Here is a 22,585-nt window from a genome sequence, read left to right as displayed (position 1 = left end):
GCATGGCGGCTCACACCTGTAATCCCAGCACTTTGGGAGGCCGAGGCGGGCGGATCACGAGGTCAAGAGATCGAGACCATCCTGGCCAACATGGTGAAACCCCGTCCACTAAAAATACGAAAATTAGCTGGGTGTGGTGGCGTGTGCCTGTAGTCCCAGCTACCTGAAAGGCCAAGGCAGGAGAATTGTTTGAACCTGGGAGGCAGAGGTTGCAGTGAGCCGAGATTGTGCCACCGCACTCCAGCCTGGCACCTGGCAAAAGATTGACATTCCATCTCAAAAAAAACCAAAACAAAACAAAACAAAAAAGGACTGTTAAAATTAAAGCAAAATAAAATGAATTGATATTCATTTATCAATATTTGATAACAAAAGAGAGGCCACTTTTTCAGGGAATGTTCTTTCCCTTCAAGGTTTAATGTTGGCACCTACATCATTGCGCTATTAAAGCTGCCTGCAAGGAGAGGCACAATTAATATGGTCAAGTAATTTGCTTGTCATATGATTAGTGGGGAAAATTCATGAGGTAACACAAACCCTAAGAAATACATTATTTATATTTGTAATTTATTTCAAATTACAAATTTATTACTATCTTGATGCTATTTATGAAAGCTACAAATGTTAACATACTTGACATTTAAATGCACCAGTGCACTGGCAAATGCATGTTGCTTCTCCTCAGAAAACGTCCACTTTACAATATGCTATATAGGGTAAGGCAATTACAATGCAATGAGATGCCAATTTTTATTTAGCACCCAACAGACCAGCCAACAGAATACTAACCCTGCTGGAGGGAAAACTAGATTAGTCGTTAAGAAAACGTTCACTTTTAAATCAAGCTCCGTTGCCTAAAATATTAATCAGAGCAAGGGGTTCCCAGAGTCCTCAAGATGTTTACTTGCCTTAATGTCTCTAGTACAATATTAAATCAGCAATATTTTAAAATATAGTCTTAAATCTTAATTGTTTATCTTCCATTAGATTTATTTTTCTTGTTTCATCAATTTTTCTGTCAGGTTGATTTTTTTTTTTTTTTTAGACACTGGTTTCTCTACAGTTTGCTTCTTGCATATTTAAGTAAGAAGCCAATATTTCAGAGTCTCTACCTATTTTCTAGGATGTTTCCTTCTCAAAAGGAGGAGCTCTTTTTTTTCATCTGTGTATCAGCTTAGTAGAGAGGATGGCATGCAGGTGAAGAAATAACAGAGAAACAAAAGGCTGCATCCCCAGTTCTGTTCACGTCCTTTTCCACAGTGCAAGTTCTGAATTTCTCAGGTCTTTTTTTCTCTCATTGCAACTAACACAATTCAAGCAGTTAACCTGAAACTAAGTGTAATTCCTAACAAGAAACCCATGTTCCTCTTCCCTTTCATCCTCAGAATAGTGTACACTCTTCTATATCCGAATAAGCCTTCTTTGGCAACACTGTATCTAAGAAAGAAAAATGCTTGGACTTTTGAGATTGTTACTACATCCTGTGAAAACAATTTAACATTCTTACAGTTGGTAACTCTGGTCGCCTTGTTTAATCTTTGTGTCTGATGAACCACTTACACTGCCACTTATTTTCTGAAATGCACAAGTGCTCCTCTGTCATCCCCAAATCAGACCACTGCCCTAAAAACAAGCTCCTAAAACCAAGTTTGTTGGCTTTCTTCTTAAAATACATAGTTGCAAAGTCTGACCTGATAAAACTAGCATAGTGGACACTCAATCACTTTTAGAATAAAGTACATAATTAAATGCATTTTGTTCACTCAGTCTCTAGGACCCCAAACCCACCTACCTGCTTTAGTGCCTATCACCAGAGTGCTGGAAGAACTGGGGGGAGGGGGAGGTTTCTCCAGGTGACTCTGACAGCACACCAGACAGCTAACCCTACAAGCCCCAACCTGATACGAGCCATACACAGGAGCCTGCAGGACTTGAGAGAGCAGGCTTTCCAGCTCTGGCTCCAACAGCTCTCCTAGTACCTCCCCTGGGAAGGCTCCACATCCACACCCCTACCAGCCACCCACCCAAGTGAGTGGATGTCATCAGGTCCCACAGAAGACTGCTAGCAGTTTCTTCCATGTAGGGAGCCAGGTCTCCCTCTGGGGGTTGGGGCTCCTTCCTTAAGGGCACTCACCTAAGGCTGGAGGTGTTCTCTTCATGTGCTACTCCTATATTCTCTAGAGTTCTCTTTCACTCTCACTAGCCAATAATCCATCATGCCAAGTCCCTATAAAAATCCCTAACATTCAGCCAGGCACAGTGACACACCCCTGTGATCCCAGCACTTTGGGAGACCGAGGTGGATGTATCACTTGAGCCCAGGCGTTCAAGACCAGCCTGGCCAACATTGTGAAACTCCATTTCTACTAAAAATACAAAAATTAGCCAGACGTGGTGGCACATACCTGTCATCCCAGCTACTCGCAAGGCTGAGGTACAAGAATCACTTGAACCCGGGAGGCAAAGGTTGCAGTGAGCCAAGATTGCGCCACTGCACTCCAGCCTGGATGACAGAGGGAGACTCTGTCTCAAAATATAACCAACCAAACAAAAAAAATCATTGGCACTGAGCTTTCCCTATCCGAATCACTGTGTAGTTTTGGTCTCCTCCTGGAACCTGACAAACACACAGAAAAAAACAGTTTTTTGTTTGATTTTGAGACAAGTCTTGCTCTGTTGCCAAGACTGGAGTGCAGTGGTGCAATCTTGACTCACTGCAACATCCGCGTCAAGCGATCCTCCCACCTCAGCTGACAAGTAGCTGGGACTATAGGCATGTGCCACCACACCTGTCTAATATTTGTATTTTTTGTAGAGATGGGGTCTCGCTGTGTTACTCAAACTGGTCTTGAACCTGAGTTAAAGCAATCCACCCGCCTTAGCCTCCCATAGTGTTGGTATTACAGATGTAAGCCACCATGCCCAGCCAACATTGTTATGAGTACCTGACAAAGTGGACTTTAAGGGAAGCAGCATTACTAATGAGAGACCCTTCATTAAAATAAAAGGGTCAATTCATCAAGAAGATACAGCAATTCTAGACTTATATGTACGAATAACAGCATCATAAAATATATAATGCAAAAATAGTCCTGAATAGGATACTTGGACAAATTCACAAGCATAACGAGAAATTTAACACAAGTATCTGTAGAATAAGTAACAAAAAAATTCAGTAAATACATAGAAACGTTGAGGTAGCACAATTAACAAATGTGAACTTTTCAGGTGGCACTCCACCTCTCTAGAACCTCAACAAATGCTATGTGTGAGCCACAGAGGCAGTCTCAAAAGTATGATAAAAAAAAGGATAAAGAAGAAATGGTGCTAAAAGCCACAGTAAACATAAACATCATAGCAAGTATAAAACCACACACTTTGCTGTTTATTTGGACAACGCTCAAAATTATACTGAGGTGTTGGAGTGGGCTGATACCTTCAAACAGGGAGAGAGGGGTCATGTTAAGGAGGTGTATTCCTTGATTTAGGTGGTGACTGCATTTTTTTTTCAGATTCAATAACTATCAATATTTATTAGCATACATCAACATACAACATTATTTGATTTTTTTTTTTTTTTTTTCCAGTTGTTAAATGACCTTTATTGAAATATTTTCCTTTGTGCTTCTTAACAGCACCACTGTTGATGTCATCTATGATGTCGTGAGGGTGGCGGCCATCAACATTACAGCCCACAGACTGGGCAGTCCCCAGGATCTCTTTAATGGTTCCAGAGAGTTCTCTGGCTAAAGATCGGTGCCGCATCTGTCGAGCAATGTTGACAATCTCATCGAAAGTGATATTCCCGCTGTGTTTGTTTTTCTGTTTCTTTCTGTCTCTTGGTGGTTCCTTAAGGGCTTTGATGATCAGGGCAGAGGCAGAAGGCACCACCTCAATCAGGGCCTGTCTGTTCTGAATGGTCAGTTTCACTGTAATCCTCAGGCCCTTCCAGTCACCCGTTGCCTTGGCAATGTCATCACCAACCTTTTTTGGAGAAAGACCCAGGGGGCCGATCTTGGGGGCAAGTGCAGAAGTAGCACCGACTTCACCCCCAGTGCACCTCAGGTATACGAGTTTGATCTCGTTGGGGTCGAACTTCGGCAGCATGGTGGAGGCGGCTGGTGTCGGATGAACCTGGATTCGGGACGACCGAAGAAAGTTGCACCTCAGCCTCCCGAGTTTTTTTTTTTTTTCTACTTTAGATTCTGGGGTACATGTGCAGATCATGCAAGATTGTTGCATAGGTACATTCATGGCAAGGTGGTATGTTGCCACCATCCCCCCCATCACCTATACCTGACATTTCTCCCCACATTATCCCTCCCCAACCCTCCCTCCCACTATCCCTCTCGTAGCCCCTACAACGGACCCCAGTGTGTGATGCTCCCCTCTTTGCGTGCAAGGGTTCTCATTGTTCAATACCCGCCTGTGAGTGAAAACACTGAGTGTTTGATTTTCTGTTCTTGTGTCAGTTTGCTGAGAATGATGGTTTCCAGGTTCATCCATGTCCCTACAAAGGACACAAACTCATCGTTTTTTATGGCTGCATAATATCCCATGGTGTATATGTGCCACATTTTCTTTGTCTAGTCTATCACTGATGGGCATTTGGGTTGGTTCCAGGTCTTTGCTATTGTAAACAGTGCCACGATGAACATGCGTGTGCGTGTGTCTTTATAACGGAATGATTTATAGTCCTTTGGGTATATACCTAGTAATGGGATTGCCGGGTCAAATGGAATTCCCATTTCTAGGTCCCTGAGGAATCATCACACTGTCTTCCACAGTGGTTGAACTAATCACTCCCACCAACAGTGTAAAAGTGATCTTATTGCTCCACATCCTGTCCAGCATCTGCAGTCTCCAGATTTTTTAATGACCGCCATTCTAACTGGTGTGAGGTGGTAACTCAATGCGGTTTTGATTTGCATTTCTCTAATGACCAGTGATGATGAGCATTTTTTCATGTTTGTTGGCTTCATATATGTCTTCTTTTGAAAAATGTCTGTTCATATCCTTTGCCCACTTTTGGATGGATTTGTTTGTTCTTTTCTTGTAAACCTGTTTCTGTTATTTGTAGATTCTGGATATTAGCCATTTGTCAGATGGGTAGATTGCGAAAATTTTTTCCCCATTCTGTTGGTTGCCTGTTTGCTCTAATGACTGTTTCTTTTGCTGTGCAGAAGCTCTGGAGCTTAATTAGATTCCATTTGTCTACTTTGGCTTTTGTTGCCATAGCTTTTGGCGTTTTAGTCATGAAGTCCTTGTCTATGCCTATGTCCTGAATGGTTTTGCCTAGGTTTTCTTCTAGGGTTTTTATGGTGTTAGGTCTTATGTTTAAGTCTTTAATCCATCTGGAGTTAATTTTAGTGTAAGGTGTCAGGAAGGGGTCTAGTTTCTGCTTTCTGCACATTGCTAGCCAGTTTTCCCAACACCATTTATTAAACAGGTGATCCTTTCCCTACTGCTTGTTTTTGTCAGGTTTGTCAAAGATTCGATGGTTGTAGATGTGTGGTGTTGCTCCAGAGACCTCTGTTCTGTTCCATTGGTCTATGTCTGTGTTTTGATACCAGTACCATGCTGTTTTGATTACTGTTGCCTTGTAGTATAGCTTGAAGTCCAGCAGCGTGATGCTGCCAGCTTTGTTTTTTTTGCTTAGGATTGTCTTGGCTATGTGGGCTCTTTTTTGGTTCCGTATGAAGTTTAAAGTGGTTTTTTCTAGTTCTGTGAAGAAGGTCATTGGTAGTTTGATGAGGATAGTGTTAAACCTATAAATTACTTTGGGCAGTATGGCCATTTTCACAATATTGATTCTTCCTAACCATGAGCATGGAATGTTTTTCCATCTGTTTATGTCTTCTCTTATTTCCTTAAGCAGTGGCTTGTAGTTCTCCTTGAAGAGGTCCTTTACCTCCTTTGTTAGTTGTATTCCTAGGTATTTTATTCTTTTTGTAGCAATTGTGAATGGGAGTTCGCTCTTGATTTGGCTGTTTGTCTGTTACTGGTGCATAGGAATGCTTGTGATTTCTGCACATTGATTTTCTATCCTGAGCCTTTGCTGAAGTTGCCTATCAGCTTAAGGAGAGTTTGGGCTGAGGCAATGGGGTCTTCTAGATATACAATCATGTTATCTGCAAAATGAGGCAATTTGACTTCCTCCTTTCCTAATTGAATACCCTTTATTTCTTTTTCCTGCCTGATTGCTCTGGCTAACACTTCCAATACCATATTGAATAGGAGTGGAGAGAGAGGGCATCCTTGTCTAGTGCCAGATTTCAAAGGAAATGCTTTCAGTTTTTGCCCATTCAGCATGATATTGGCTGTGGGTTTGTCATAAATAGCTTTTATTATTTTGTGATAGGTTCCGTCGACACCTAGTTTATTGAGAGTTTTTAGCATTAAGGGCTATTGTTGAATTTTGTCAAAGGCCTTCTCTGCATCTATTGTGATAATCATGTGGTTTTTGTCTTTGGTTCTGTTTATGTGGTGGATTATGTATATAGACTTGTGTATGTTGAACCAGCCTTGCATCCCCGGGATGAAGCCTACTTGATGGTGATGGATAAGCTTTTTGATGTGCTTTTGCAATCAGTTTGCCAGTATTTTATTGAATATTTTTGCATCTATGTTCATCGTGGAGATTGGCCCGATGTTTTCTTTTTTTGTTGAGTCCTGATACCGGGTTTTGGTTTCAGGATGATGTTGGTCTCATAAAATGAGCTGCGGAGGATTACCTCTTTTTGTATTGTTTGGCACAGTTTCAGAATGATTGGTACCAGCTCCTCTTTGTACATATGGTAGAATTCGGCTGTGAACCCATCTGGACCTGGACTTTTTTTGGTTGGTAAGCTGTTAATTGCTGCCTCAACTTCAGCCCTTGTTATTGGTCTAGTCAGGGTTTCAACTTCTTCCTGGTTTGGTTTTGGTAGGGTGCAAGTGTGCATGAATTTATCCATTTCTTCCAGGTTTACTGGTTTATGTGCATAGAGTTGTTTGTAGTAATCTCTGATGGTAGTTTGTATTTCTGGGGGTAGTGATATCCCATTTATCGTTTTTAATTGCATCTATTTGATTCTTCTCTCTTTTTTTAAATTAATCTGGCTAATGGTCTATTTTATTGATCTTTTCAAAAAACTAGCTCCTGGATTTATTGATTTTGAAGGGTTTTTTGTGTCTCTATCTCCTTCATTTCTGCTCTGATCTTAGTTATTTCTTGTCTTCTGCTAGGTTTTGAGTTTTTTTGATCTTGCTCCTCTACCTCTTTCAATTCTGACAATAGGGTGTCGATTTTAGATCTTTCCTCATTTCTCATGTGGCATTTATTGCTATAAATTTCCCTCTAGACACTGCTTTAAATGTGTCCCAGATATTCTGGTACGTTGTGTCCTCGTTCTCATTGATTTTGAAGAACATCTTTATTTCTGCCTTCATTTCATTGTTTATCCAGTTAACATTCAGGAGCCAGTTGTTCAGTTTCCATGAAGTTGTGCAGTTTTGAGTTAGCTTCTTAAACCTGAGATCTAATTTGATTGTACTGTGGTCTGGGAGACTGTTTGTTATGATTTCTGTTTTTTTGCATTTGCTGAGGAGTGATTTACTTCCAATTATGTGGTCAATTTTAAAGTAAGTGTGATGTGGTGCTGAGAAGAATATATCTTCTATGGCTGTGGGGTGGAGAGTTCTGTAGATGTCTATTAGGTCTACTTGTTCCAGTTCTGCGTTCGAGTCCTGTATATCCTTGTTGATTTTCTGTCTCATTGATCTGTATAATGTTGACAGTGGAGTGTTAATGTCTCCCACAATTATTGTATGGGAGTCTAAGTCTCTTTGTAGTCATTAAGAACTTGCTTTATGTATCTGGGCACTCCTGTATTGGGTGCATATATATTTAGGATAGTTAGCTCTTCTTGTTGTATTGATCCTTTCACCATTATGTAGTGTCCTTCTTTGCCTCTTCTGATCTTGGTTGGTTTAAAGTCGATTTTATCAGAGACTAAAATTGCAACCCCCTACTTTTTTTTTTGCTCTCCATTTGCCTGGTAGATCTTCTTCAATCCCTTTATTTTGAGTCTATGTTTGTCTTTGCACATGAGATGGGTCTCCTGAATATAGCACACCAATGGGTTTTGACTTTTTACCTAGTTTGCCAGTCTGTGTCTTTTGATTGGGGCATTTAGGCCATTTACATTTAACGTTAATATTGTTATGTGTGAATTTGATCCTGCCATTTTGTTACTGGTTGTTTGTTTTGCCCGTTGGTCAACGCGGTTTCCTCTTTGCGTCGTTGGTCTTTACCATTTGGTTCATTTGTGCAGTGGCTGGTACTGGATTTTTTTTTTCTGTGTTTAGTGCTTCCTTCAGGAGCTCTTGTAGGGCAGGTTGGGTGGCGACGAAATCTCTCAGTAATTGCTTGTTCGTAAAGGATTTTATTTCTACTTCACTTATGAAGCTTAGTTTGACTGGATATGAGATTCTGGGTTGAATACTTTCTTTAAGGTCCCCACTCTCTTCTGCCTTGTAGGGTTTCTGCAGAGAGATCCGCTGTGAGTTTGATGGGCTTTCCTTTGTGGGTGACCCGAACTTTCCCTCTGGCTGCCCTTAGCATGTTTTCCTTCATTTCAACCCTGGTGAATCTGATGATTATGTGCCTTGGGGTTGCTGTTATTGAGGAGTATCTCTGTGGTGTTCTTTGTATTTCCTGTATTTGAATGTTGGCCTGCTTTGCTAGGTTGGGGAAATTCTCCTGGATAATATTTTGAAGAGTGTTTTCCAGCATGGATTCATTTTCCCCGTCCTCTTCAGGTACACTGATCAAGTGCAGATTAGGTCTTTTCACATAATCCCATATTTCTTGGAGGCTTTGGTCACTTTCTTTTCACTCTTTTTTCTCTTTTCTTGCCTTCTCTTTTTATTTCATTGAGTTGATCTTTGATCTCTGATATCCTTTCTTCTGCTTGATCGATTCAGCTACTGAAATTTGTATGTTTCACAAAGTTCTCGTGCTGTGTTTTTCAGCTCCATCAAGTTATTTATGTTATTCTCTAGGCTGGTTATTCTAGTTAGCATTTCTAGTAAGCATTCCAATCTTTTATCAAGGTTCTTAGTTTCTTCACATTGGGTTAAAACATGTTCTTTTAGCTCAGAGAAGTTTGTTATTACCTATCTTCTGAAGCCTGCTTCTGTCAGTTCATCAAAATCATTTTCTGACCTGTTTTGTTGCCATGTCTCACTTTGTCACCCAGGCTGGAATGTAGTAGTAGTGTGATCTCAGCTCACTGCAGCCTCAAACTTCTGGGCTCAAGCAATCCTCCCACCTCAGCCTCTTGAGTAGCTAGGACCACAGGTGTGCACCACCATTCCCAGCTAATTTTTGTATTTTTTGTAGAGACAGGGTTTCGCTGCTTTGCCCAGGCTGATTGCGAGCTCCTAGACTCAAGCAATCCACCTGCCTTGGCCTCCCAAAGTGCTGGGATAACAGATGTAAGCCACTGCACCTGGCCTGTAACTTCATTTTATGACAACTAATTCAGTGGTACGCATTATTTACATTCTTTTCATATGTATATTTCAATAAGTAACTTCTATTTTATTAAAATTAATAAACAATGAAAATAAACACAAGCCACTTTATGTTAATGAATTTAAAAATCTAGATCAATGCAAGAAATTATAAATTACCAAAATTTATTCAGGCAGTAATAGAAAATCAGACCCAACTAATAACATAAAAAAATAGGGAAAAGTCATCCCAGAATTCTGGGAGGTATATTCTTCCACAGCCTCAGATGTAATTAAACTATTCCATAACATTGAAAAGGGAGAAGTTACCAACTAATGCTGAGAGCAAAACTGATAAAGGTCCTACTAAAAATAAATAAATAAATAAATAAATAACTACAAACCAAAATAACAAACAATCCTATAATCTTACTTGAAACCTAATGCAAACATTTTTAAATAAAATATTAGCAAACAGAATTCCAAAATGCAGCTGTTTTGATAGAACAAAATATCCAAGAACTGTGAAACAACTGTAAAAGGTATTAATATGTGCAGTAAGAATTTCAGAAGAGAGAAACCACAGAAGAAAGATTTCATACAATAATAACTGAGAATTTATCCAGGGAGCTCAGAGAATACTGAATAGAATAAATGCCAAGAAAAAAAAAAAAACTATACCTAGGCATATCATATTCAACCTACAGAAAATCAAACAAAGAAAAAGTATTGAAAGAACCTAGATGGGGAAAAAGACACCTTATCTACTAAGGAGCACAAAAGAATTATATCCTACTTCTCAGATACCACACGAGCCAAGAAGAGAGTACAGGAAAATGTTTAATCCCAGCACTCTGGGAGACTGAGGTGAAAAGATCACTGGAGATCAGGAGTTCAAGACTAGCCTGGGCAACATGGTGAAACCCCATCTCCACTAAAAATACAAAAATTAGCTAGGTGCGGTGGCAATGTGCCTATAATCCCAGCTACTAGGGAGGTTGAGGCACAAGAATCGTTTGAACCCAGGGGGCAGAGAGCCGAGATCACACCATGGCAATCCACCCTGGACAACAGAGCAAGACTCTGTCTCAAAAAATAATAATAATTAAATAAAGTACAGAAAGAAAAAAATTCACCAACCTAGAATTATAAACTATACAACATTATCCCTGCAAATAAATAAAGGAGAAATAAAAGACTCTCTGAAAAAACAAAATTGAAGAGAATTCGTTGCCAGTAGACATCCCTTGAAAGAAGCAATAAAATTTCTCTGGAGGCAAGAAGAATATAGGTCAGGTTTTTGGATCAATACAAAGGAAAGAAAAGCATCAAAGAAGGAATAAGTGAAGGTAAATAAAATCTTTTTTAAATTCTTAAATGACTTAAGACATAGTTTGCTCAAAATAATAATAGCAACAACATATTCAATTATGTATGCTTATGTCTGCTTATACCTAAGTAAGATAAATGACTGCAATAATACAAGGGACAGGAGGAAAGGATTAGGATTATTTCGCAGGGTACTCACAGTACCTGCAAAGGGATATAGTGTCATCTCAAAGTAATATTGGATTAGTTATAAATGAAAATTCCAACTCTAAAGCATCCACTAAGAAAGATAAAAGAATAAAAACTAAAAAGTATAGCTGATATGCTAGGAAAGAAAACAAGCATCAAAAATGTTTAGTTAAAACCACAAAAGACAGAAAAGAGTGCAAGATGGAAAGAGGAACAAATTACAAGGGCAACAAATAGAAGACAATAACAAATACAGTGGATATAATCCAACTATATCAATAATCACTTTGAATATGGTATAAATGCACCAATTTTAAGACAGATTGTTAGAAAAAAATTTAAAAACCATACCATTTACATACTGTCTATCAGAAACCCACTTTAAATATAAAGACACGTATAGATTAAATTGGCTGAGTCTGGTGGTGTGTGCCTGCAGTCCTAGCCAATTGGGAGACTGAGGCAGAAGGATAGATTGAGCCGAGGAGTCCAGGATTAGAGCCCCACCTAGGCAATATAGTGAGTCCCCATATCTTAAAAAAAGAAAAAAAGGAAAGAAAAGAAAAAGAAAATGAATGGAAAAAGACATACTATGCTTACTCTAATCAAAACAAAGGAGGAGGGGTAGTATTAAGTTCAGATAGGGCAGAAGCCACAGTAAGAAGAATTATCAGAGATAAAGAAGAGCATTATATAATGAAAAGATGTTAACAATCGTCAATGTGTGGGCTTAACAACAGAGCATCAAACTAAATGAGGCAAAAAGTGACAGAACTGCAAAGAGTAAAAGATGAGTCAATTATTATGGTTGGAGACTATAACACCCTCTATCAGATCCAACAGGTAGAAAATCAGGAAGGCCACAGTCCCACCCAACAACACTGTCAATCAATTGGATATGATGGACATCTACAGACTTGTGGTTAACACCCCCCCGCCCCGGGCACCGAGGAAGGAGAACTGTCTGGACCCCAGGCACAATTAGTACCTGAAGAATATCTTAGTTTATAGTGTTATTACTCAGCTATTTCTTTTATATAATCCTTTATATATAATCATATATTAGTCTACAGAATTAGTGCCTGAAGTATAACTTACTGCTTACATATATCTAGCTTATACAATCATACTTAATACTTACATCTAGCATACTTAGTTCTATATAATCTTTCTATATAATCATATAGGTATTGTAGTCGGAGTTGTACTGACACATTTAGTGCTGATTTATGATAACCATATAGTAGTGTGTAGTAGGAGGAATGGCCACAGCAGTCACAGAACAGAAGCAGTACGTGGGAAAACAGCAAGACCAGGACAAGAACCAGAGACCCAGGCAGTGGCGTCCCTGCCTGAAAGGGCATACACTGTATGGCAGGCTTGGAGCAAGAGCCTCTCCTCCTGATAGAGGAGCTGTAGTACCTTGCATCCAGTTCCTGTGGAAAGTCGGCCTCAGGCCTGAGATCCTGCAAATAACCGAGGGAGAAGAATCCCTCTGGTGTGAGCAGTCACGGTGGCTGTATACCCTGTCAGTCTTTTCTCCCTTCTGTGCTAGCTCAAATCATCCTCCCTTAAATATCTTAAGAGAAGAGCACAAGTCTGTCAGTTCCCACTGCATTGGCTTACAGTATCCTTCTATTAGAAATCCTTTGAAGTCTCCAGCCCCCAGATAAGAAGTGTTGCGCACAACACCTGTTGCACACAGCCCACCTCCTTGCCTCGGTGACCTAATGGGGGTGGACCCCTTTTCTGTACACGACCCTCTACTACTGCATGGCACGGCCCTCTACTGCACACAGCCCACCTCTCTGCCCAGCTGACATAAGAGGGCGGCCCCCTCGCTTGTGACTCATGTGATTATGTATGCCCTATCACTAAGCCTATAGATGATGACCTCACGCATGACCCTGCTCCCTGCTTGTGCCTAATAAATACAGATGCTTCTGGGCATTTGGGGCTCTCGCCGATCTCCGCTCACAGGTGGCATGGCCCCCCGAGTCCAGATGCTCTTCACCAGTTCTTCAGTGTCCTGTCTCTTTACTTCTCAGATCCTGAACCTCAGCATAGCATAAGGGACACCCCACAACCCAGTGGGGCCCAAGAGCTCTACACAGAGTATTTCATCCAACAGCTGTAGACTACACATTCTTCTCATGCTCACATGGAACACTCACCAACAGAGAACACATTCTGAGCCATAAAACACACCTCCACAAATTTAAAAGAATAGAAGTAATACAATGTCTGCTCTCAGGCTACAATGGAATTAAAACAAATCAGTAACAGAAAGCTGGAAAAATCCTCAAACACTTGTAGATTAAACAATACAACTAGACAGGTCAAAGAGTAAATCACAAGAGAAACTGAAAAATATTTTGAACTAAATAAAAGTGACAGCACAGTTTATCGAAAATATGTGGGATGAATAAGATGAAAGCAAGAATGATGGAAAGGCCAGGCACGGTGGCTCACACCAGTAATCTCAGAACTTTGGGAGGCCGCAGGAGGATTGTTTGAGCCCAGGAGTTCAAGTCCAGCTGGGCCAAACATAGTGAGAGCCCGCCTCCGCAAAAAAAAAAAAAAAAATTTTTTAATTAGCTGTGCATAGTGGCACACTTCTGTGTTCCAACTGCTTGAAAGGTTGAGGTGGAAGGCCTGCTTGAGCCTGGGAGGCTAAAGCCACAGTGAGCTGTGAACATGCCACTATACTCCAGCCAGGGCGACAAGGGCAGAACCCATCTCAAAACAAGAAAACAAAAAAGGACAAAAAGAGAAATAGAAAAAAAAAATTTTTTTTAATGTGGGATGAAGCGGTGCTTGGAAGAAAATTTATAGCACTGAAAGTACATATTAGAAAAGAAGAAAAATCTAAAAATCAATCATCTAAACATTCACCTTAGGAAAACAGAAAAAGGGTAAATTAAATCCTAAGAAAAAAGACAGAAACAATAAATTCTAGAGCAGAAATCAATATACTTGAAAATAAAAAATCAACAAAGAAAAATAAATGAAACCAAAAGCTAGTTCTCCGAAAATATCAGTAAAAATTGATAAACCTCTGGCCAGGCTAACTGAACTCTTCAGCTTCCAGAGTAGCTGTGATTACAGAAGCATGCCACCATGCCCAGCTAATTTGTGTATTTTTATTTTGTATTTTCATTTACTTATTATTTTCGAGATGGAGCCTTGCTCTGTTGCCCAGGCTAGATTGCAGTGGCGCAATCTCAGCTCACTGCAACTTCCACCTCCGGAGTTCAAGCAATTCTCCTGCTTCAGCCTCCCAAGTAGCTGGGGTAACAGGTGCCTGTCACCACACCTGGCTAATTATTATATTTTTAGTAGAGACGGGGGTTTCACCATGTTGGCCAGGCTGGTCTCGAACTCCTGGCCTCATGAGATCCCCTCTCCTTGGCCTCCCAAAATGCTGGGATTACAGGCATGAGCCACCATGCCTGTTCTAATTTTTGTATTTTTAGTAGCGACGGGGTTTTACCAGCTTGGTCTTGAAGTACTGGATTACAGGCATGAGCCACCACACCCAGCCTACAAACCAAATTTTCTCGTAAAGTGAGCATTAAGAGTATTATGTCTATAGAACATGTCGACAGTCTATAAAAAGCCACACTTTGGAAGTTTATTCACGTGCAGTTTCGGATTTGGAAAACCTTTCTCCAGAAGAAGTAGCTATGGAGAGTGGTTTGTTTTCCAGGCAAAGCTGAATTTCCTAGTGCAGAGCTTTACAACGGTTCACCTATTTATCATAAAATAGCAACAAAACATTCTTTGTGGTTGATCTAAACGTGAAACACAATTCAAAACACAGTCCATAGCAGAATGCAGAGCATACCAAACAGCACACAGCAGCAAAAACACCCAGCTGGAAAGCAGCCATACGAACACACTGGTAGCCTGCAGGCTGTGCACAGCAATGGGCTGCCCAGCAAGGGGGAAACTACACACATCTCAGAGGCTCTGAAGGGACCGCCCAACCCCATGTGGGTATTTGTCTGGTAGGTATCTATTCTTGGGAAATGCCCACGGTTTCCATAATGCAGCAACCACCAAAAATAATGTGTGATTTTAAAGCCAAGTAAAATAAGTTTGTATGCCCTCGATTTTCTACAATGTCAATTGCAAAACTGTAGAATTTTGCAAATGACAGTTTTGTTTTGTTTTTGAAGACTCGATTAGTAAGTAAATTAAACATAAGCTAAAGGTCATTGCCAACAGAAATGTTTCTCTCCTTCGAGTCCCCAGTCTCCTAACCACCTGGCTATAGGCAGCAGAAATGAAAACACAACCTCAAGCAGACCCAAAGAACAATGAGCAGTTTTAGATGATTGCATTTGGTGAATATCTCTGCTTTACCTTTCAATGCTATCCTCTTCCAAAGTAATTTCCATGAACGTCTTTAGTTTTCTGTGAACAGTGGCTGCAACCTCCTTCACTTTTGAGCTTTTATGTTTACCTGGGAAAATTATATTAAAGACAGAAAATATTTTAACATCACTACACAAAGACAAACACTCTGCTACATACGTGGTACAACTTCCCTAAGCTGGGCCTCCCTATCCTTCCCTTTGAGGTAACCTAATACTGACCTGTGGAATAGTAATTCTCTATTCCACAGGGATGTTGTAAAGAGCAAACAAACATTTACTGGGAAGAAGAGTTCAAATGGACCTCACTCCATGAAGCCACTAGAGGAAGCATTATGCCCATGCCAGCAAACCAATCCTGTTTCAGAGTCCTTCCCTTGTTTAAATATTGCAGGTATTTAAGGATGTATTAAAGGCAGGGCCCCGGCAGCATCCAACATACATCCTTAACATCCTCCTGGGGAGGTTCTCCATGCAGGGGGAGTCCCTTAGGGAAGTCTTTCTTATGCCCAACCTGGACAAACTAGGTAAGAAGTATTCTTACCAATCTGCAGATATCCTATGCATTTAGACTTATGGGGAGAGCTTCTTTTAATAGCAGCACTTCCTATCTACAATGTATCACCTTTGAAAATAATTTCAACATTAGTAAAACTGAGCAAATAATACAGAAAGGTAAAGGTGTCACCATGCAGGAACGTCACCATATTTTACATTGAGCTAAGCATGGTGTATATATCTCCAATTATTTCCCCAGTACTATATGAACTGGTTAGAATATTCAGACTAGGCAAGGCTAAGGCTTAGGAGAAACAGTAGCTAGATCAGATATTAACACCAAAACATCCATCGTCAACCAAAATAAATTCAGATTCTAAGATACAGGTAATACATCAGATCAATGGAAATTCAATGCTGAGGCACAGAAAGGAATACTTAATGGGTCCGGGGTCAAAAGGTGAAAGTGAACAGGACCTGCACCACTGAAGCGTGAGCAAGTTGATATAAAAACAGATGCAGAGTGGGCTAAGGAGAGGAAGCCCTGGTGGAGAGCACTGTGTCCAGCACATGAGAAGGCAGAGAGTGGAAAGGCTGGGGGATGCCTGAGCTGGCCAGGAGTGGCCGAGTGCAGGGGCTGATCCCCAACACCCCATGACAGCACATGTGAGGTGCACCAGCCACCTTCCAGTTGACGGGCGAAATGTAACCAACCTGCATTAATAACCAGAATAATATGCACAGCAGCTGTGAGGCACACAATGCCTTCAATATCATCAGAAGCCACACATGCCTTTAACTCATCCAAAAATGATCTGCGAATAAATCAACAAACATCAAAATTACTGTATCATACAGGCCTTAATACTTTATAGCAAAACAAGTATAGCCAAGGTTCAACCACAACTACCAACTCCAGTTTGCAGGGGACATGGGAAGCTGACTGAACTTGCCCCATGCTTTTCATGGAGAGTGTGCCAGATTGTACAGCCAGACATTAAAACCATAGGATGCTGGTGGGAACAGGGATGCTGTGCTGAGTGAAAAAGGCTACTCTGTATACCCTCAATGCACAGAAAAAAGATGTAATTATGTGGTTGAAAGATGACTCATAGGTGCTAAAGATGGTGCTTTTAAAAGTTTTCATTGAATGTGTCTGCTATTAAAATTCGACAGGTACCAGACATCTGCAAAGCAGTTCTTTCTGTAACCTGTCAACCCTGCATGCGACACAGCAAACCCTGCAACTCTCATCAAGTGACATATGGACTGGAAAATGAGTAGCAGCTGCGTGTTCAATGAAAATGGCACCGGTATTTAACCTTGTCAACTGTTTTGAAAGCACACTTGGTAAGAAGTATTTTACTAAACATTAACATTCTATGTCCTCCCTTAACAGAATTTTAGTTATGAGAAGCATAACTAACCAGAGACTATTTAGATGAATATTCCTTACAGAAAGTTAGAATTTTTCTTTGTGCAAGTTTAATGTAAATATTTCTAATTACTGATAAAATGGAGAGAAAATTTTATGAAACATTTTCTCACAGTAAAAAATGTAGCTTTAAAACTTGAGAGTAAAAGGAACAGAAAGAATGCTGCTGGAGCTTACAGCTGTGATGAGCGTTTCAGGGCAGTAAACAGAAATTGATTACCTGACCACATTCGAAGACTTTATTATTATTCCTATTAAACACCTTGAAAACGGTGGAAGATCAGAAAGATGCTCTGGAGGGGTAAGCTCTTCTATGTCAGAACCCTAAAAGAGTCCCAAATAAGCAAGGTGTGAACAGAGACTAGGCTACTCACTTGCAAATTACATTGCTTTGGGTTTTCTTCAACACCTAAGAAACACTTTGCAGAAATTCAAAACAATTACTTTTGATAACTGTTCAAATGCCTACAGTAATTATGAATAATCTGTTATAAACATAAGCGTGTTGGGTGTGGTGGGTTCACACCTGTAATCCCAGCGCTCTGGGAGGCTGAGGCAAGAGGACTACTTGAGGCCAGGAGTTTGAGATCAGGCCAGGAGTTTGAGATCAGCCCAACAACATGGGAAGATCCTGCCTCTATAACAAATTTTTTTTTTTGAGACAGAGTTTCGCTCTTGTTACCCAGGCTGGAGTGCAATGGCGCGATCTCGGCTCACCGCAACCTCCGCCTCCTGGGTTCAGGCAATTCTCCTGCCTCAGCCTCCTGAGTAGCTGGGATTACAGGCATGCACCACCATGCCCAGCTAATGTTTTGTATTTTTAGTAGAGACAGGGTTTCACCATGTTGACCAGGATGGTCTCGATCTCTTGACCTCGTGATCCACCCGCCTCAGCCTCCCAAAGTGCTGGGATTACAGGCTTGAGCCACCACGCCCGGCCTTGGCTCAATTCTTGACTATCCTAGGGGATTTCATTTAGGCATGACTAGACAACAATTCTTTTTTTTTTTTTTTTTTTTTAAGAAACATAATCTCACTCTGTTGCCCAGGCTGGAGTGCAGTGGTGCAATCACAAATCGTAGCTCACTGCAGCCTTGAACTCCTGCCTCAGTGTCCTGGGTAGCTGAAACTACAGGCATGTACTACCATACCCAGCTAATTTTTAAATATTTTTTTTAACAGAGGCAGGGTTTCATCATGTTGCCCAGGTTGGCCTTGAACTCCTGGCCTCAGCCGATTCTCCTGCCTAGGCCTCCCAAAGTGTTGGGATTATGTGTGAGCCACCGTGTCTGGCCTAGACAGCACTTCCAATAAGTCTTCCTATACTTCCTCTGCTAGTATTATAATACAAATTTGAATATTTAAGTCAATCATCACTATATATGAAATAGCAGTTTCTCATGAAAATACTTTACATCTCAAAGTGATTGTTGTAAATGCATTTCTTAAACAGTGAGAAAAGAGTATTGACAGATTAAAATAAAAATACATCTAGAGATTTGTGCCATGTAGAAGTAAAATGACAACAGCATAAGGGATAAGAGAACACAACTGGAGATTCCTGCCATTCAATGGACAAGCATAATTTCTGAAGATAGACTGAGACACGTTAAACATGCATGCAGAGATCTCTAGAGAAGCCACCAAAAAAAATTACACAAAAAAGTAATATAAAGTCAACAAAAATAATAAAATGGCATCCTAAAAACACTTGATTCATCAAAAAAGTGATAGGAAAAAAAAAAAACAGAAAGCCTAACAGAACAGACAGACTGAGAGAAAAGAAACATTAACTTAACATTAACTTAAATCAATAAGTTCATTAAAGTCAAATGGACTAAAAAAAAATGACAGAATGGACTATAAACACCCCAAATAAAAGTCAGAGGTTGTCAGACTAGATTTTAAAACTCTACCCATGTGGCGGTGGGTTTTTTAAAAGATATGCTATGCAAACATGAAGCACAAGAAAGCTGGTTTGGCTATGAAAATATCAAAGTAGTCTTTATGAGGAACGTACTATGGGAGCTAGAGATATTTCACAATAATAGGAGTAAATTCATCAAAAAGAAAAAAGCCCCCAAATGCAAGAAAATACATGAAAAGAAAACTGGCAAAACTAATGAAAAAAGAGACAAATCCACAATCACATATAGAGTAAGTAGACAAAATTGGTAAGGAAACAGAAAAGCAGTCAGCAAACTTTTTCTGTTAAGTAACAATATAGTAAATATTTAAATAATATAGTAAATATTTTCAGATTTGTGGGCAGAGTTGCAATGGTGTCTATCATAATTACTCAACTCTGCACAAAAGTAGTCACAAAAAGCGTAGCAAATAGGCACGGCTATGTTCCAATAACGTTACTGATAACAGATGGTGAGTCAGGTGTGACCCACAGGTCAAACACTTTATAACTTTATAGTTTTAGCTATATAGCTCACGAGAACAAACAAATCCTAGTTGTTATTTTATCTAGTTAAAAGATATTAACTAGAATTTAGTTAACATCTAAATAGAATTTAGTTAACATCTTTTTATTAGTCATGATTTTCTATTACAAAATTTATGATTTATATAAATATTAAAAATGCATATAATTCAACAACCTTCCTATCAAATTTTATCTTTTCATATTGAGAAAGCCCAACATGATTTTTACTACTTTCTTAAGAGGTTAAAAGGAAAGGAACACCCTGCATACTCCATGAGGAAACACCACTTTTTGTTTCGGCAAATTATCATCCTGATTACGGCACTCTTTAACCAAACAGGCTAATAACTTCTGTATCAATAATAGTCTTCAATTCCTCTGCAGCTACTGGTAGGAAAATAAGTCATTAATAATGAATAAATTGTCCATTTAAACTGATATTAGAATGTTGAATATCCTATGCTTAAAAATGAAAAAATGTGGGGGAGGCTAATAATATAACATGCAAAGATATGTCAACTGTTCCACAAAAGCAATTCTGCTCACCACGGATTACAACTACTGCTAACCTTTTAGGAGGGAAAATAACCTTAAAAAACTTATCAACTCATTTAAATCTCCTGAATGTGGCATAAAAACATATTCAAATGGAAGGACTATATTTCTGTTTTAATCAAGAGTGATCACATCCTTGCTGTATGTTTCACAACAGTCATATGAGTCTAAAATACGAACTAGCTATCAAACTCAGAGGCATAGCTGCTAGGAAAGTGTGTCACTCACTCAAATTTGAAAATTCTTAGAAAATACTTTGAGAAATGTAAGAATGTGCTACTAGTAGAAACAGTATCTTGTGTAGTCAAAGAGAGGCACAGCAGTTTCCGGATTAAAGCACTTCACCTTCCGCAGCTGGTGACTTATCTCAACCACAGGCCCAGCGATCAGAGTAGAAAGTACACCCCGGTGCACAGGGGTGTCTGCGTGCCAAGACTGAACAGCGGTAATGAACTCGTGAAGAGGCCTCTGAACAGAATAAAGCAGCTACAAGAAAACACATATGTCATTTTTAATAACTAAAAACCATGATTTTGATAAAAACAAAAAGACACTTTAAAATAAGTATTCTCACTATCCTCCCCTAGGACTCAAGGAGTCACTGATCTTGTCTGCCTGTTGCCATTGCCCACAACTTTCCACTCCGTGGCTACTCAAACCTCCTACACACCATGGCCAGAAGATGGCAGACGGGACCAAAGCCCACTGGGAACTGCCCTGATGTTCTAACTGCCTTTCTTTCCCCAAAGCCAAGAAAAACCCTCAGGAATGAGGAGGGAGAGAGGCGAAATATCAATGACATTAAAACAAGGCATCAGCTATGAGGCAATGTATTCTGACTAAAGCTACATTAGTTTAATGGGAAAACTAAAGGTTTTGGCACAAATTACGTTACATAAAAGATCACAGACACTTGAATTCATCAAAAACAGGAACATTTCAAATTAATCTGAATTGAAATAGACTAGCAAAAGTATGGCCAACAATCTTCAATGACCTCTATCAGCAAAGGACACTGAATCTTCAATATTTCATAAATAGCCTCCCATTTAAACATTTTTTAAAGTCTTCATTAAAAAAAAAACAGCTCATTGATATTTTTAAGCTACTACTTAGAAAAAGTAATAGCTGTCTCTGATAACAGTATCATGTGGTGCTAGAACTGACATAAGATTATTTTTAGGGTAAAGCAAACCTGGCATACAGGTTTTTTTAAATGAAGTGGTTATATAATAATCTCACTTCACATCAGCTTTCAACCAGCAAAGGGAAACCATGGGCCCCCTTCAAGGACTGTGACTCTCATCTCCAACCTGGAGAAGTCTAACATGGAATGGGGAGTTAACTCATGACAGAAATTAGCATTTCAGATGGCAAGGTTGCTCTCACTCTACAAGTATCAAAATTAGCATCTTTCAAAATAAAAGTATATTTTATTTGGAAAATACTGTGAAATAATAATTGTGTACTCAGAACCTAGAGCAATCAGTCCTCTGCTTCCTGTCCTGCCGTCTGGTCAACTTGAACTTGTGTGATCCTGTTCTAAGACGGCTGGGTAGAATCTAACAGCTAGAGCTCCTGCCCTTCCAGCCTCCAGTCCATGCACAGGGGTCACCATCTCTCTCTCAGTGTGTCTGCCATGGGACTCCCACACCAGGCCTATCTTTCTCAATGCAGCTCCCCAGGGGGACTCCCACACCGGGCTCCATCTCTCAGTGCACCCCCCCACGGGGGATTCCCACACCAGGCTCCATCTCTCTCAGTGCACCTCCCCATGGGGTAATCCCACACTGGGCTCCATCTCTTTCAGTGCACCTCCCCACAGGGGACTCCCACACTGGGCTCCATCTCTCAGTGTACTTCCCCACGGGGGACTCCCACACCAGGCCCATCTTTCTCAATGCACCTCCCCAGGGGGGACTCCCACACTGGACTCCATCACTCTCAGTGTACCTCCCCACAGGGGACTCCCACACTGGGCTCCATCTCTCTCACTGTACCTCCCCACAGGGGACTCCCACACTAGGCTCCATCTCTCAGTGCACCTCCCCACGGGGGACTCCCACACCGGGCTCCATCTCTCAGTGCACCTCCCCACAGGGGACTCCCACACTAGGCTCCATCTCTCAGTGCACTTCCCCATGGGGGACCTCCCACACCAGGCTCCATCTCTCAGTGCACCTCCCCACAGAGGACTCCCACACCGGGCTCCATCTCTCAGTGCACCTCCCCACGGGGGACTCCCACACCGGGCTCCATCTCTCAGTG

The 22,585-nt window shown here is 40.5% G+C and overlaps 2 protein-coding genes across 8 annotated transcripts in view; both read right to left on the bottom strand.

The window, feature by feature from the left end:
* The window catches only part of NCAPG2 (non-SMC condensin II complex subunit G2), an 87,432-nt gene that overhangs the window by 4,606 nt on the left and 60,241 nt on the right, over positions 1-22,585 (bottom strand). For 6 of the 7 annotated variants that reach the window (XM_017519361.2, XM_017519373.2, XM_037735316.1 and 3 more), the window contains 4 exons: positions 20,645-20,803; positions 17,549-17,652; positions 16,608-16,708; positions 15,385-15,484 (listed from right to left, as the gene is read on the bottom strand). In XM_017519361.2, coding sequence (XP_017374850.1) covers positions 15,385-15,484; positions 16,608-16,708; positions 17,549-17,652; positions 20,645-20,803 — 464 coding nt within the window. The remainder of the gene's footprint in view (positions 1-15,384; positions 15,485-16,607; positions 16,709-17,548; positions 17,653-20,644; positions 20,804-22,585) is intronic. The other variant, XM_017519377.2, reaches the window with a different exon arrangement.
* Positions 3,535-4,170, bottom strand: LOC108296801 (60S ribosomal protein L12-like). The gene has a single exon (XM_037735917.1). The coding sequence runs from the start codon at positions 4,105-4,107 to the stop codon at positions 3,535-3,537; it is 573 nt and encodes a 190-aa protein (XP_037591845.1). The 5' UTR covers positions 4,108-4,170.

This window comes from Cebus imitator, unplaced genomic scaffold (genome assembly GCF_001604975.1).
Source record: "Cebus imitator isolate Cc_AM_T3 unplaced genomic scaffold, Cebus_imitator-1.0 Scaffold20, whole genome shotgun sequence".
NCBI classification, from domain to species: domain Eukaryota; kingdom Metazoa; phylum Chordata; class Mammalia; order Primates; family Cebidae; genus Cebus; species Cebus imitator.
Note: the sequence above shows the minus strand (reverse complement) of the source record. Positions and strands in the feature narration are given on the sequence as shown.